Source organism: Borostomias antarcticus (assembly GCF_949987555.1).
Source record: "Borostomias antarcticus genome assembly, chromosome: 16".
Lineage (NCBI taxonomy): Eukaryota > Metazoa > Chordata > Actinopteri > Stomiiformes > Stomiidae > Borostomias > Borostomias antarcticus.
This window is the reverse complement of record NC_140249.1, coordinates 23326247-23341982: the sequence shown is the minus strand read 5'-3', so window position 1 is coordinate 23341982 and position 15736 is coordinate 23326247. Positions and strand designations below refer to the sequence as shown.

At 47.8% G+C, this 15736-nt stretch overlaps 1 protein-coding gene across 1 annotated transcript in view; it reads right to left on the bottom strand.

Annotated features, from left to right (window-relative positions):
* Window positions 1-394: 394 nt before the first annotated feature.
* plxnb2b (plexin b2b) overlaps window positions 395-15736 on the bottom strand; it is an 83296-nt gene continuing 67954 nt past the window's right edge. Inside the window, exons 21-36 of the mRNA XM_084450734.1 lie at window positions 15080-15216; window positions 14042-14142; window positions 12469-12698; window positions 12012-12193; window positions 10427-10493; window positions 9922-10068; window positions 8814-8970; window positions 8123-8223; window positions 7526-7610; window positions 6663-6814; window positions 6038-6198; window positions 3165-3312; window positions 2529-2593; window positions 1480-1555; window positions 1220-1294; window positions 395-518 (exon numbers count right to left, since the gene is read on the bottom strand). Of these exons, the coding sequence (XP_084306860.1) occupies window positions 414-518; window positions 1220-1294; window positions 1480-1555; window positions 2529-2593; window positions 3165-3312; window positions 6038-6198; window positions 6663-6814; window positions 7526-7610; window positions 8123-8223; window positions 8814-8970; window positions 9922-10068; window positions 10427-10493; window positions 12012-12193; window positions 12469-12698; window positions 14042-14142; window positions 15080-15216 (1989 nt within the window). The 3' untranslated portion in view covers window positions 395-413. The remainder of the gene's footprint in view (window positions 519-1219; window positions 1295-1479; window positions 1556-2528; window positions 2594-3164; window positions 3313-6037; window positions 6199-6662; window positions 6815-7525; window positions 7611-8122; window positions 8224-8813; window positions 8971-9921; window positions 10069-10426; window positions 10494-12011; window positions 12194-12468; window positions 12699-14041; window positions 14143-15079; window positions 15217-15736) is intronic.

Sequence of the window (15736 nt, the reverse complement as noted above, 5' to 3'; positions counted from 1 at the left end):
GCACGATAAAAAAAAATATAGAATACAATTCTTAAAACCTTTCTACACAGGAAAAAAATTGAACATCTGATTATCTCTGGCGCCAGCGGTCACCACAGCGGCTTCAGTCTCAGAGCTCGCCATCCTGTAGCATTGTGGGAACACTCACCTACTTCAGCTTTACAGTGTACCGTACCCATTACTGTACCATAGACGTAACCCACCATCCTCTCTCTCTCTCTCTCTCTCTCTGTATTTTCTAATTTCAGTGTTCCCTACTGTCTAACCGGAGCTCTTCCCAGACTGTAGGCTAGCTAGGTTAAACCCGTTAACGTAAATGTCAGGAGAAAGAAGCCCCTATGGACACTGGAAGCACCGTACCACTCCCCTCCCTCCCTCCTTCCCTCGCTCCCTCCCTTCGTCCATCCAGTGGGTTAGAGATCCGTCACTTTGTGCTCCAGCGCCGCGGCTATCTGCTGCAGCCGGAGGGTCAGCTGCTTGCTCTGGGCAGCCGGGTCCTCTTCCAGGGAGGCTATGATCTGGGGGAGAGGATAGGGGTCACATCAAGGTCACGGCATCGTCATGGGACATCACTGTGTGGTATGTGTGTGTGTGTGTTTGTACTGTGTGGTCTATATTATTCCAGATCCGTGTCATCTCCGTGACAGGTTTATGTCACGGTAACAGAGAAGACGTTCATCCGTCACCCGTCACATCGCCGTCGTGTCAACAGCAACGCCGTGTATCCGCGGCGTGTTACGTGACACCGTTCCATCACGGTGATGTCCTGATCTGTCACCGTGTCAACACCTGGGCCACACAGAGCCCCCCCCCTCTGTGAGCAAGACAGGTCTATTCCATCCCTCGTCCACACGCCGTTGGATCAGCAGTCACAGCGGCGTGTTTTCATCAGTGTTTGAGCTCCGCCCCCCGGGAGAGTGACAAGCCTATTTGTTTACCCAGCTCCTTCATTAGTCTTTGTTTACGCTGTTTTGCAGCTTCAAGAGCCGATACATGACGGACGGAGGCTTAAGGAAGAAAAAAAAAAAATCGACTCCCTGGGCAATTTTCCGTTTCAAGCACCAGAGAGCAGCTTTCAATTAAAATCCTTCACAATCAACTTTAACACGGGTAGCGGAATGTGGAAATATAAAGTTTTGGAAAGCTTTTGAGTGTGATGTTGTGTTCTCTACAGAGAGATGGAGAGAGACAGAGAGAGACAGAGAGATCAGATTCTTACCCCGTCATAGTATTTACTTGCATACTGATACAGCTGATGCAGAGCCACTTGTGTGTTGAGTTTGTCAGTGTGAGACTGGGGGGAGAGACACAGAGTACAATCTCAAAACCAGCTAAGAGCAGAGTAAATGAGTCCATGTCACTGGCTTCATGAAATATAAGGTCTTTATACGAACCGTCATGGAGCAGAATTGGAAAACTATATGAAATACAGCAGTATAACAGCTTGATGAATGAAGGGGACTGAGGGGGCTTATTTACCCGTGACACTTCAGCCAGGTGTGTGTTCATGTCCTGGTCGCTCACTGGGATCATCTGCCTGATGCCCTTGTAGTAACTACACACACGCACGCACACACACGCACACACACACGCACACACACGCACACACACGCACACACACGCACAGAGCGAGAGAGAGAGAGAGAAAATGAGAATATTCTGAGCTGTGAATAAGCCGAAAGAGAAGGCGAGAAGGCCTTTTTACACCATCAAAAGAAAAATTTCAATTGATATTCCAATTAGACCTGATCCAAAATTTGGATCTAAATTCTGTAGGCTAACAGAGCCAATTGTTATATGGTAGTGAAGTTCACACAGAGACACACAGCCAATAATACATGCAGGGCACAACTTGGACAGAAAAAAAAGAGCCACCAAATTCTACAAACACCTCCAATCAATTGATTTCAATTTGAGAGACAGATAAGCTGATTATCACTCTTTATTACACGACTCTCTTCTGATTGGACAATTGCGCATTCTAGCGGTGAATTATTTCTCGATAATTCACCGGCTTGGAGCAGTAATCCCCGCTGCCAAGGGCAACACATTATATGTCTACGGACGACAGTTGGAGGTTATCTGAACGTTGCTGAACATTCTAAACATGACAGTTGGAGGTTATCTGAACGTTGCTGAACATTCTAAACATGACAGTTGGCTTTTCGAAAACCACCAATATTGCGTCGCTAGGGACGCGTTGCTGGGACTCGTAGCCGAAGCCAGATCATTTCTTTGTGAACAAGAATTTATAATGAACAAAATTAAATATGTTTTAATCAATATTTTGTCTCTGTGTAATAATGTCGTTGTAAGTAGCCGTGTAATAAGAGATAACCTATGGTCAGCCTCGTGCCTGTGACCGCAGCACCACCCGTGGTATATTGGCCACACCCTCTCAGGAGTTATAGCTTCAACATACATTCACTACATACATCCAATACTGACAAGGCTTAAATGATGTATACTGTCAGCAGAAGTCAAAGCAGACAGATCGGAGCGGTAAAAACTGTTGACGAGAGACTTACTCATCCACCATCTTCTTGTATGTGGAGATCTCCTTTGCATAGAGTAGTTTGTTACTTGGGGAGTCCTGAGTAGAGAAAGGAGTGGACATGTTTAATGGAGTGGACATGTTTAATGGAGTGGACATGGGCCTCATTCACCACTATCTTCTGTTCTCACATTTCTTCCTAAGAACGTTTCTAAAGAAAGCTCCTGTCTGGTTCACGACGTGTTCGTAAACCGCTGGATGAGTATAATATTAACCTACTCGTTCACTGAACGTTCCCACATGCGAGAACATTGGTGAATGCCGTAATCTTCTTGGAAATGGTGGTGAGTGTAGTTTAAGACGAAATGCTTCTTAGGAAATTCTTAACTTGGTTCATATGAATGAGGCCCATTGTTTGTATGCTCTCACTCCTTGTAGGGTCAGACCATATAAGGAAATATCACAGAGCCCCCTCCGCTTAGACCCCACCCCTTCCACTTAGACCCCACCCCCCTCAACTTAGAGCCCACCCCCCTCCACTTAAACCCCACCCCCCCGCTTAGACCCAACCCCCCTCTGCTTAGACCCCACCCCTCTCCGCTTAGATCCCACCCCCCTCAACTTAGACCCCACCCCCCTCCGCTTAGACCACACCCACCCACCAACTCACCCGGCTGAGTTTGTGCTCGCTTTTGGTGCAGGCGTCCATGAAGGTCTGGGCGATGACGGACAGGGAGGCGTCCGCCACCTCCGTCACGTGGACGTCGAAGATGAAGTGGGGGTTCTTCAGGATGTTCACCCAGAACCTCAGAGGCAGACTGGAGCCGAGGAGAGAGGGAGAGACACTGGCTGTCAGCCCATCTCAGATGCTGCCGGGAATTTGGTGCACATATTGTATAGAGTGTAGAGAGTGGGTCGTATGCCCACCTCCCTTGTTCTCTGTAAAGCGCATTGTGTTGCCTCTGGGTATGCAATGCGCTATACAAATAAAGCTTTGATTGATTGATTGATTGATTGATACCTTCAGTCATCAGTGTATGGCCAGGGTTGACAACTTAAATATGTTGTGAATACATTTCTTAAACATCATATTTAAATGCATCACATCTTGAGGGTATGTCTGTTGTAGGCCTACAAATATTCAATAAATTTGAGACTTTCTTAACTTCGGCTACTTCTACCGGCTATGAAAGTACGGTATGCTAATGTGTGTTAGCCTACTGATAAAGCACTTACGCTGCAGTAAAACTCCACGCTGACCATATTAATCAAGGCAGAGATTAGTCATGCTCGACTAACGTTCACCTTTCAAACACTAACTAGCCTTACGACAGAACGACGGCGTTCTTAATGAACACTTCAGAAAACAAGTCGGCTCGTTGTCATTCCCCTCACACACACTTCTTCCAACAGCGCTACACCTCTGGTTCCGTGCCTGACGTGTGATGCATGTAGCCTGCCTGTCGTAATGCTTGTGTCCTACTGATACGTGTGCTGCAAGTAGAACATATGTCTTTACGTTTGGATGTCTGCTGTTGTCTTTCTATGCTGCCTGTCTGTACTGTTGTCTTTCTATGCTGTCTGTCTGTACTCTTGTCTTTCTATGCTGCCTGTCTGTACTGTTGTCTTTCTATGCTGCCTGTCTGTACTGTTGTCTTTCTATGCTGTGTGTCTGTACTGTTGTCTTTCTATGCTGCCTGTCTGTACTGTTGTCTTTCTATGCTGTGTGTCTGTACTGTTGTCTTTCTATGCTGCCTGTCTGTACTGTTGTCTTTCTATGCTGCCTGTCTGTACTGTTCTTTCTATGCTGCCTGTCTGTACTGTTCTTTCTATGCTGTCTGTCTGTACTGTTGTCTTTCTATGCTGTCTGTCTGTACTGTTGTCTTTCTATGCTGCCTGTCAGTACTGTTGTCTTTCTATGCTGTCTGTCTGTGCTGTTGTCTTTCTATGCTGCCTGTCTGTACTGTTGTCTTTCTATGCTGTGTGTCTGTACTGTTGTCTTTCTATGCTGTGTGTCTGTACTGTTGTCTTTCTATGCTGTCTGTCTGTACTGTTGTCTTTCTATGCTGCCTGTCTGTACTGTTGTCTTTCTATGCTGCCTGTCTGTACTGTTGTCTTTCTATGCTGTCTGTCTGTACTGTTGTCTTTCTATGCTGTCTGTCTGTACTGTTGTCTTTCTATGCTGTGTGTCTGTACTGTTGTCTTTCTATGCTGCCTGTCTGTACTGTTGTCTTTCTATGCTGTCTGTCTGTACTGTTGTCTTTCTATGCTGCCTGTCTGTACTGTTGTCTTTCTATGCTGCCTGTCTGTACTGTTGTCTTTCTATGCTGTGTCTGTACTGTTGTCTTTCTCGGCTGCCTGTCTGTACTGTTGTCTTTCTATGCTGTCTGTCTGTACTGTTGTCTTTCTATGCTGCCTGTCTGTACTGTTGTCTTTCTATGCTGTCTGTCTGTACTGTTGTCTTTCTATGCTGTGTGTCTGTACTGTTGTCTTTCTATGCGGCCTGTCTGTACTGTTGTCTTTCTATGCTGTGTGTCTGTACTGTGGTCTTTCTATGCTGTGTGTCTGTACTGTTGTCTTTCTATGCTGTGTGTCTGTACTGTTGTCTTTCTATGCTGTGTGTCTGTACTGTTGTCTTTCTATGCTGTCTGTCTGTACTGTTGTCTTTCTATGCTGTGTGTCTGTACTGTTGTCTTTCTATGCTGCCTGTCTGTACTGTTGTCTTTCTATGCTGTGTGTCTGTACTGTTGTCTTTCTATGCTGTGTGTCTGTACTGTTGTCTTTCTATGCTGTCTGTACTGTTGTGGTTGTTGCCGTTGTCCTTAAACTAGATTTTTCTTTCACAGTCCCCTCCCCCCCCTCCCTCAAGAAGCTCGTGCTTTTTGCCAGACCATCACTGTAAATAAGAATTTCTTCTTAATGATTTGCCTGGTTAAATAAAGGTTAAATAAAAATCTAATAAAACCTCTGACCAGAGAGGACTAGGAATTCCTCCCGCGTAAACGTGCCACCCGGCAAGACCGAGGAGGGGGGGGGGGGGGACAAACAAAACAAGCGAACCTTCTAGTACCGTGAAAATTTGCCAGCGGGTGTAATTAGCGTGTTTGCCGGTCGTGATGCGCGCATGATTCATACGTGCGTTTAATCCAGCCGCCTCGGCTGCGTGGAGAAAATACAGATATCGCTCGTCTCGCACACCCGACTTGTACTTCAACCGCTGACTGTATGGACGGCTCGTTGTCTGTGACGCTTGAGTGCTCGATGCTAATTTATGCTAATTTATGCGCTTTAACTGTCACGCGGGAGCAGGGAGAGTGCCAATGCAAACGAGGTGGGCGTGTTCATTTGTATTCAGTCGATGAACGTCTTAAGATGCTTTGATTCTCCCTCAGACGTGAGTGTCAGGGCGCACGAGTGTGTGTGTGTTTAAACGCACGGCTGGATTAAAACGCACGTATGAATCATGTTTCTCCTGTACGAGCGAATCTCGCGCGCGTGTGTGTGTGTGTGTGTTGCGCGCGTGTGTGTGTGTGTGTTGGGCACCTGTTAGTCTTCCAGATGTGGATGGTCTCCTCGTCCACGTTGTCGTGTTTCAGCGCCTGCTCGTCCAGGAAGTCGAAGAAGTACTTGATGGCGGGCGGAACCACGGCCCCGGAGCACAGCACGCTGCGGAAGAAGTCGTCCACGAACTGCTGCAGCGTGCCCTGGAGACACACACACACACACACACACACACACACACACACACACACACACACACACACACACACACAGTGTGAGATGGGGAAGAGTGGTAGAGCGGATGCCAACTGCCTCTGGACACCTTGACACCCAGTCACAACGTGAGCAGTGGGAGTCGAACCCTGCACCCGCAAACCAACCACCGGGCTGATCTCAGAACAGATGGAAGACCTACCTTGACAGAGAACAACCCCGCAAACCAACCACCGGGCTGATCTCAGAACAGATGGAAGACCTACCTTGACAGAGAACACCCGCAAACCAACCACCGGGCTGATCTCAGAACAGATGGAAGACCTACCTTGACAGAGAGCAGCCGCAAACCAACCACCGGGCTGATCTCAGAACAGATAGAACAACTACCTTGACAGAGAACACCCCCGCAAACCAACCACCGGGCTGATCTCAGAACAGATATAACACCTACCTTGACAGAGAGCAGGCGGGTCAGATAGATCTCCGTGATGGCTTTGGTCATGGACTTGTCCTTGATGCTGCCCCTCTTGGACTTGATCTCGTCCAGCTCGTCCGCCGGTCTCACCAGGTGGAAGACCTTGTCATCGTCCAGCAGGGCGTTCCCTAGAGCCGGGGCAGACGATAACCCGGTCACAATCACCTCACAGTAGGAAACCAGGGCTGAGTTTCCCAGAGGCATCGTAGCGCTACGATGAACGCCGTAGCTTACGATGAACGTAGCGCTACGATGCCTCTGGGAAACTCAGCCCAGCAGCGTCCGGTAGCGTGTACTACAGGTCATACGATAGATATCACGCAATAAGGGGCCGGCTTTAGCTCAGGAGGTAGAGCGGGGTCGTCCGGCGATCGTAGGGGTCGGCGGTTCGAATCCCGGCTCCTCCTGATGTTGATGTGTCCTTGGGCAAAGACGCTGAGCCCCAAATTGCTCCCAATGAGCAGGCACCTTGCACGGCAGCTGCCGCCATTGGTGTGTGTGTGTGAACGGGTGAATGAGAGGCCTTCATTGTGAAGCGTTTTGGATAAAAGCGCTATATAAGTGCAGTTTATTTACCGTTTAGCGAGTGGAAGAGGAGAAAGCAGTTTATGGAAGCTTTACTGAGAGAGAGAGAGAGAGAGAGAGAGAGAGAGGGAGAGGGAGAGGGAGAGAGAGAGAGAGAGAGAGAGAGAGAAAGAGAGAGAGAGAGAAGCTAAGAGAGGCTAAGAGAGAAGCTAAAAAATCAACTTCCTGGATTTGCCCCCAACTTCCGATCCAGGATCTTTGCTGAGATATAAACCATGAATGTTTGAGGGAACCGGGTTGAGGAGAATACGTACTCTCCTCATGGCTGTCCTGGTTCTGGACGAAGTTCTGCTGTGTGTGGAGAACACTGGACAGCACCAGCGTGGCATTATCTCTCACCTGAAAACACACACACACACACACACACACACACACACACACACACACACACACACACACACACACACACACACACACACACACACACACACACACACACACACACACACACACACACACACGACACGCGCCCATTTTTTAGACAGCTCAATACACTGTCATTGAAGGTCAGACATTTTTCACTGGGTCTTGGACCTTAATTCATAATCAATGCCATTTAGTGACCGGTGCCATTGTGCACTAAACTAGGGCATTTACTGGTCAATTACTCTGCCTTTCTCTTATCATCGATCACCAAAAGACCACCATTAGTTTTTCAATCAGCAGTCCGATGGGTCCATAGGTACAGGGTACAGTAGATTAGCCAACCTAGCCCAAACACTTGGAAATATACATCGCGAGGTCGGTTTGATTTACCTCGGCGTTTGCGTTTTTAGGGCCGTTCCGCTGGTTTCATTATACCATTTCATCTAAACCAAGCACACCCAGGTGGTGCCGTGCGGTGGACTCACGTTGTAGTGGGCCAGGGTGTTGATGCGTTTCCATCTGCCCTCGGTCTGGGACGTCAGGTCCAGGTCCGACAGGATCTGCCCCGTGGAGCCAGGGCGCCACTCTGTGGTCGGGGGGAGGAACAGCAGGTGAGTGAACCACACTCACATTCCTCTCAGGTCTCATTCGCCCAATCGGCGGCGTCAACAAGTGGCGTGTGTGATATCGAGTCAAATCACTTCGAGGAGCTTTGGAGTAGGCGCGAGATATTTGAGTGAACTATTCCTTTGAATAATAATAATAAATAAATAATAAACAAAATAAATAAATAAATAAATAAATAAATAAATAAAATAAAAAATAAAAAATAAATAAATAAATAAATAAATAAATAAATAAATAAAATATAAAAAAATAAAAAAATAAAAAAATAAATAAATGAATAAATGAATAAATGAATAAATGAATAAATGAATAAATAAATAAATAAATAAATAAATAAATAAATAAATAAATAAATAAATAAATAAATAAATAAAATAATAATTCCCTAATAATTATGGGAAATGACCCTATTTCAGCCCCAATGACATGATGCTGGTCAACATGGGTCTACTGGGAGTGGAGTGGTTTCCTGTACACCGGTCCGAGTGTGTCAATGTGCGAGTGTGAACCAGTGTGTGTGTGTGTGTGTGTGTGTGTTCCCAGTCTTACCCAGCGTGACGCTGTCCACCTTGGGTCTCTGTGAGTAGGGCAGGTTCTTGTACACCTGCTCTATGATCTTCTCCTTCACCTGGGAGATGGTGTCACAGTTCAGCACCTTGACCGGCGTGATGTCTGGACCCTCCCCGTGCACCAGCACCTGCAGGGTCTGATGGACACACACACACACACACACACACACACACACACACACACGTGCACACACACACCAATACACCACACACACACACACCAATACACCACACGTGCACACACACACACACGCATCAGAGGACAGACGGCGGCGAGAGGATAAGGCCGCCGAGGCCCGGAGAGGTTGCGTTGCTACGGCAACTAAGCGGCGCGGCACACACACACGCGCGCGCACGCACGGACGCGGCGACACCTGACTTTGAGACTCGTCCGCTCGGCCGGCTAACTAGGAACCAGCGGACAAGGAAACTAGGAACCAGCGGACAAGGAAACTAGGAAGGAGCCGTCAACAAGCCCTGATCGCTCGACAGAACGACAGACATCATAACACCACGCGCCCCCCCCCCCCCCCCCCCCCCCGCCTCTCGCCTGAACCCCGGACCAGGAAAAGACTGAATGGGCGAGGATAGCGCCCCCCGGGGGAGATTGTTTACAGTAATTGCGTTCTGTTATTCCTCTTTAATTCAATCACGACGTGCAATCGATCACAGCAGGATCTTAAGATTCAGCGTAATTTGATAACTGTCCCCCCGGGTGCCTCTCTATCTGCGGAGACTCCCAAGAAAAACAGCTGAATAATCTGGCAGGGGGATCGCTACATCCAGTCTGAGAACGAGGACGAATGACAGACCTGATTTTGGAAGGCATTATGGGTAATAACACAGTGTTTATGGCAGTGTATTGTTTAAGAGCTCAAAGGGTTTTTCAAAAACATTCAAAACATTGATAGGGATGAACAGCGGTATCTATGCCGATTTTCTGATGGACCAAACACAGAGAAAAAAAAAGCTCTCCAGACCAACAATAGCAGCCCACACAGTGGCACTGGTAACCATGGTGATGGCAGTTTGTGTGTGTGTGTGTGTGTGTGTGTGTGTGTGTGTGTGTGTGTGCGGAGCTGGCTCACCAGGACACAGTACTCGACGTCGTCTCCCAGAAGGCCGGTGTCGTTAAGTGTGTACTTGGCCTTCTTCACACACGCGTCCACGGGTCCCTTCTCGATCTGGTGCTTGATGGCGCGGAACAGTTTGTACAGGGGCTCGCCCGCCGAGTCCTGGAACACAGGAACACGGACAGAACGGCTCCCTCAGAAAACGTTCTCCTACCAACCGGCCTCGGAGAACACGGTGTTCGCCACGCTCCGCACGGACGTTAGCGACGGTATGTACCGTATACACTTCATGCATATGCAAAGAAAAGACGAATAACCACCCACAATGTAGCGCCGAACTGTAAACTTTGGACCTTTTGAGAATATTACTCAAACTTCCAGTCATATTCAATGACTACTGATACAAACTTTATACTGCACGTACACAAGTGAGCATACAGAGGCAGGAAACTCGTATAAAAAAGGCGAACGCATTCGCTTCACCGACAGCGTGAAGACTAAGAGCCTCCCACAGTCTTACCTTGAGGAACTGGTAGAGACAGATGGACATCCAGTTACACAGCATCCTCTCCACCACCGTCTCTGACCTGCGGAGGAGAAGCAGCTCAGCGTTTTAGCGTGGACTCGCCCACCGGCAGCCATTAGCACACCGACGGTAAGGGCCAGTTGTGTGCATGGAGTCCAGGGTTTTTCCTGGCTCAGAATGGGTCTTTGGGAGCGGGCGGGGGGGCGGGGGGTGCGCACACAATTTTGGGGGGAAACCTCTTTTGTAGCCTACCAGCGTATATAGGCCGATATTCTTTGCTGACAGAGCTCACTTTTCTCAATCGCAGGAAATCTCCCGACATGACACAAAATGGATATGAAGACAAAATGTTTAAGATACTGATAACCTGTCTATTAATTATCTTGATTACTAGTGGTCCAAACCATGGACAATGCAAGAAAGAGGGATGAGCTGCACTTGAAACCAGCTATCAAACACATTAGGAGAGGATTTTAATTGCTATTTTTATCCTAAATTTCTCACATTTTGCCACTGGTGATTTTCCTTTGACTCTGGCTGAAATCTCTTTGGGTGCTGCCAAAAAATCCTCTATGCAGGAAAAACCCTGGAGTGGTGTAGCGTATGGGGGCTGATGTTAGCACAATGGCATAATCGGCATACTTAGCCTCTCCCCTGGGGGATAATTACACGTGTACTTGCCTAACACCCACTCAGAGAGCGCTACCTTGAGCAGAGTTGACAGTTGGAATTGTGTAACCGCAGGCAGTGCTAGTCAACTAACCCCTCGGCTCCGACGCCAACTGTCTGTGTCGGCAGTTGGCCGTCAAAAATCAAGAAAACCTGTGAAATTCTCTAGCGTCGGACGCTACCGTCGACGGCAGCGGTGGCGCCGCCGTCGTTAATTACAATGGATCGGTTTCCTCAGAGTCTGACGGTTGACGGTTGACGCCGACGGCAGAGTCCTGCTTTTAGCCCACTGCTGTGGAGCAGAGATAATCCCACAGTAGCAGGAAGTGAGGGGCACTGGTCCAAGTCATATGAATAGAAGAGCTATTGCTGTAACTAAAGCTATTCAGGACATAACAATGTGCTACTTGTTGTTTAGGGGATAGGGCTCAGAAACAGCCTCCAAATACATTTATTAATAATACAATTTAGTAATTTATTAATAGGAGCACATCCAGACTTCTTGGAGTAGAGTAACTGAGTCCATCCACTTCTATTTGCGTTGCTAACAATGCTAACAAACGTGAGATATCTGAAGGGGATTAGAGAAACTGACTAAATGTTAAACTACACCTCCACAGCATGTTCACCAGAGCTAAACCGACTACGTTTGGAGCTAGGGGAGCTAACGCAGCCCTCCACAGCATGTTCACCAGAGCTAAACCGACTACATTTGGAGCTAGGAGAGCTAACGCAGCCCTCCACGGCATGTTCACCAGAGCTAAACCGACTACATTTGGAGCTAGGAGAGCTAACGCAGCCCTCCACAGCATGTTCACCAGAGTCAAACCGACTACATTTGGAGCTAGGGGAGCTAACGCAGCCGACCGACGGAGAGGCTAGCGACCGCGGGCCACGGCGTTCCTCTCACCTGCGCAGCATGAGCTTGGGGTTCTTGCTCTGGACGTACTCCTCCATGAGCTGCAGCAGCAGGGTGCGCATGATGTCGGTGTAGTACTCCAGCTTCCCGTGGAGCGCCACCGTCAGCAGGGAGGCGAAGTACACCTTGGCCCTGGCGTTGAAGTCCGATCGGCCCTCCAGCGTGCGGATGAACTAGGGCGCGGGGGGCAAAGCGGGACATGAACATGAAAAATGTTTGACCTTTTCGACCGTAGCTAACTGTAGACTGAATCAACTCAGGCTAATAATCGGATATGATGAGGTTACAAGCACGGACTTGAATGTCACAGAGCTGATGACAGGGTTGGCTGAGGGTGACAATAACTGCAGATGTACGGCTACTAAAAGTGCTTTTTCTCTCAACTACAATAAGAGGGTAGGAATGGAGACTGAGGACACTTCCTCTCAGTCAGTATGGGGGGTCTCACGTTGATGAGGAAGGTCTTGCTGTTGAGCAGGTTGGAGAACTGGTTGAGGGCCTGCGCCACGATGGCCTTGCGGTTCTCAGGGATGTCCAGCTTGCCCGTGATCATCACGTCGTTGGCGCCGTCCTTCGAGGGCAGGAAGAAGACGCGGTTGGTGTAGGTCTTGTAGTCCAGGAAGGGGATGCGGCCCTCGCTCAGGTCGTTGGTGTGGTCCTCCATCTCGATCATCAGGTCTAGGGGGAGCGGAGGAGATGGCGTGGATGAAGAAAGCGTCAAAATCAAAATCAGTATACCGTACAAGGTATCTCTATATAAAGCAGCTCAGTGGCCTTGTGGTTAGAGTGTCCGCCCTGAGACTGGGAGGTCGTGAGTTCGATCCCCGGCCGAGTCATACCAAAGACTATTAAAAAAAATGGTACCTGATGCCTCCTTGCTTGGCACTCAGCATCAAGGGTTGGATTGGGGGTGAGTCCCTGTGACATACTAGCGTCATGTCCAGGGGGTGGACCTGGACATCAAGCTGCCTCCCAGGCTCCTCCCCTATGGGCCACTAGGCTCCAGAACCAGTTCTCAAGGCGACTTACTACTTTCCTATATAAAGTAGATCAAAGTCTAAATGGAACCGCACAACTACAGCGATTACGCTGCGTTCCATTTGGGCAGGGAAGTGGCGAGTTGGTTTGCCAAACCAGGAGTTAACAACGCACTCACTACGCGGTATTTTACGCATAAAAAAGAGGCAGCGAACACGTCCTCAGATAACAGGCGGGGAATACGACTGATTTAATGAGACACAAATAAGACCGGAATGCTAGTAAAACAGTACTACTAAAGTTTCACTTAGGGAGCTGCCATCTTGTTCACGGCTTCCAGTGTGACCTGGGGGTGGGGTCGAGGGGCACGGGTTCACGAGAGGAGAAAACAAGTCGAGAGTGGCGTTCCAGTTAAAACTGAGAGTTGTATCTCGTAAATCACGACTTCATGAGCCAAATGGAACGCAGCATAACTCGCACACTGCAATTACATACATGCAGAGGCCTGCTGCAGTATTCCTGTGTCTCTTTATGAAGATTTGTCCGTGTATTTTAGCAACAGTGCACCGTGTTGGTCTACGGCATGGGTTCCCAAACTCCATCAATGTGGGCCTCCCCTCTGAAAACAGTGACACACCCGCGCCCCCCCAACCCCCCAAATGTGTCCATTTTGCAAGGCAGCGTTAGCTAGCCCATAACGTTACACAGCTAAGTTAGCTAAGTGGCACCTGCTGCTAGTTAACGTTGTTGACGTTTTCGCACAATACATTCATGCCTGCGGGGGGAGGCTCTCTCTGCACTATCCACACATTTAGGATACATCTCTCCCATTATTTATTTAGATCTTCTGACCTTTAAAATCACATTTCATTCATAAAGACCATAGACATTTTAAAACATTTTCCTTCTTTTTTCTTTCTAACCATCCCTCCGCGCCTCCCCTGAATTTCTTTGGGGCCCCCCAGGGGAGGCCCGCCTCACAGTTTGGGAATGCCTGGTCTACGGTGTGTATTCCCAGTGTTGGGCCGTGTGTGACGACCTACCTGTGAACTCCTTCTTGCAGCGGTCTCGCACGCTCTCCTCCAAGTTCTCCAGCTGGTGTTTGACTTTCTCATACTCCCTCTCTGCCTGCTGACTCTTCCTCCTGCACACACACACACACGCACACACACACGCGCACACACACACATACAGTACACATGCACACAGACGCACACAAACATTGCACACAACAGTACACAGAGACAGATGGGCAGCTCTATGAGAAATCAGGATAGATTTACACAGATTTCGGGCTTATTTCAAGATGAGTCACATGTTCTGCATCCCAAATTAACACCAGGAACAGCTCATCTGTTCTTTATACACAATGCACCATCTTTCAAATCCGAGCGGCGGTGTCTCGCTGGGGTACGATTACAGCACGTCGAGAAAAGGGAGAACATTCGGCAGGTTGTATTTATCTGGAACATTACATATCTGGAACAAACATCAGTTCTTTTAAATCAAGACTGAAGACTTTTCTTTTCTTTTTTTATTGAATAAAATAATTATTTATTCAAACACTGCAACTTTTATTCCTGTATTTTATTTTTCCTGCATTTTGTTTTAAATGTCCTTTTTTTGCATTTCATTTTATATGACCTTTTACATGTTGCACTTTGTCTTGATGCTTTTAATGTCTCACATAAAGCACTTTGAATTGTCTTGTTGCTGAAATGTGCGATACAAATAAACGTGCCTTGTATTGCTCAGGACCCAAGGCAATGCAGTGTTGAGTATTGTAATATTCTGCCAAGCAGCAGCGAAAAACCAGTGAAAATAAGTACCTATATACATACATATTCACCAGAATAAATGAAACAAGCTGTGAAGTGATTGGATAATGAACCGAAAATATTTTTATTTCATCATCTCACTCCCGGTAAGAAAATGTCCACTAGCCGTGATGCTAATTTTTGCTACTGTATAATTCTGCTCCATACACTTAAACTAAAAATGTTAATAATGCTGAAAATGTATTCACGCCTACAGGATGTGTGTGTGTGTGTGTGCGCATGTGCGTGTGTGTGTGTTAGTACCTGTAGCAGTAGACTGAGATGGCGATAATGAGCAGCATGGGAACGACAACAGCAGGGATGATGATGGGGAAGGGGACCTCGTACTTCTTCTCATAGTGGACCGATCCCACGATCCACTCTCCGTTTCCAAACTTGATCTGTAACACAGACAGAGAGCCAGCCAGCCTCAGACACAGCTGTGACTCCGGATATCTGTACTATCGTCAGGTTAAGGAGTCGTTTCGGATATTATCTCTCTGAAAAGAGAGGTATGTGAGAAAATAAAACGTTGCTACACCATGCGTGAGCTCTTTTGAGATGTAGTTACCATGCGATGGGCGCAGACAGGAAGCTGCACAGTTACTTCAGTTGAGGAAATGAAACACCGGTGCACAGTAAACACATCGTCATCCTTCAGTACCGATGATTTATCATCCCCTTTGTGCCAATGAAGAAGTGGAAGCAAGTCTAAACAGTTCCTAGCACTCCTATCTGATAACATCAATACCCGGCTACCGGGCTGATATATTACACAGACGGGCCAGATTTTTCAGCTTCTTCCTCGGTGGCTGCGTTAAAGCAATCATGTTGAAGTTGAAGTAGGAAGAGTTGAACATCTATCCAGAGTGTGGGTCGTATTGAACTGTAGTGGAGCCTCAAAAACCATCTAATCTATCG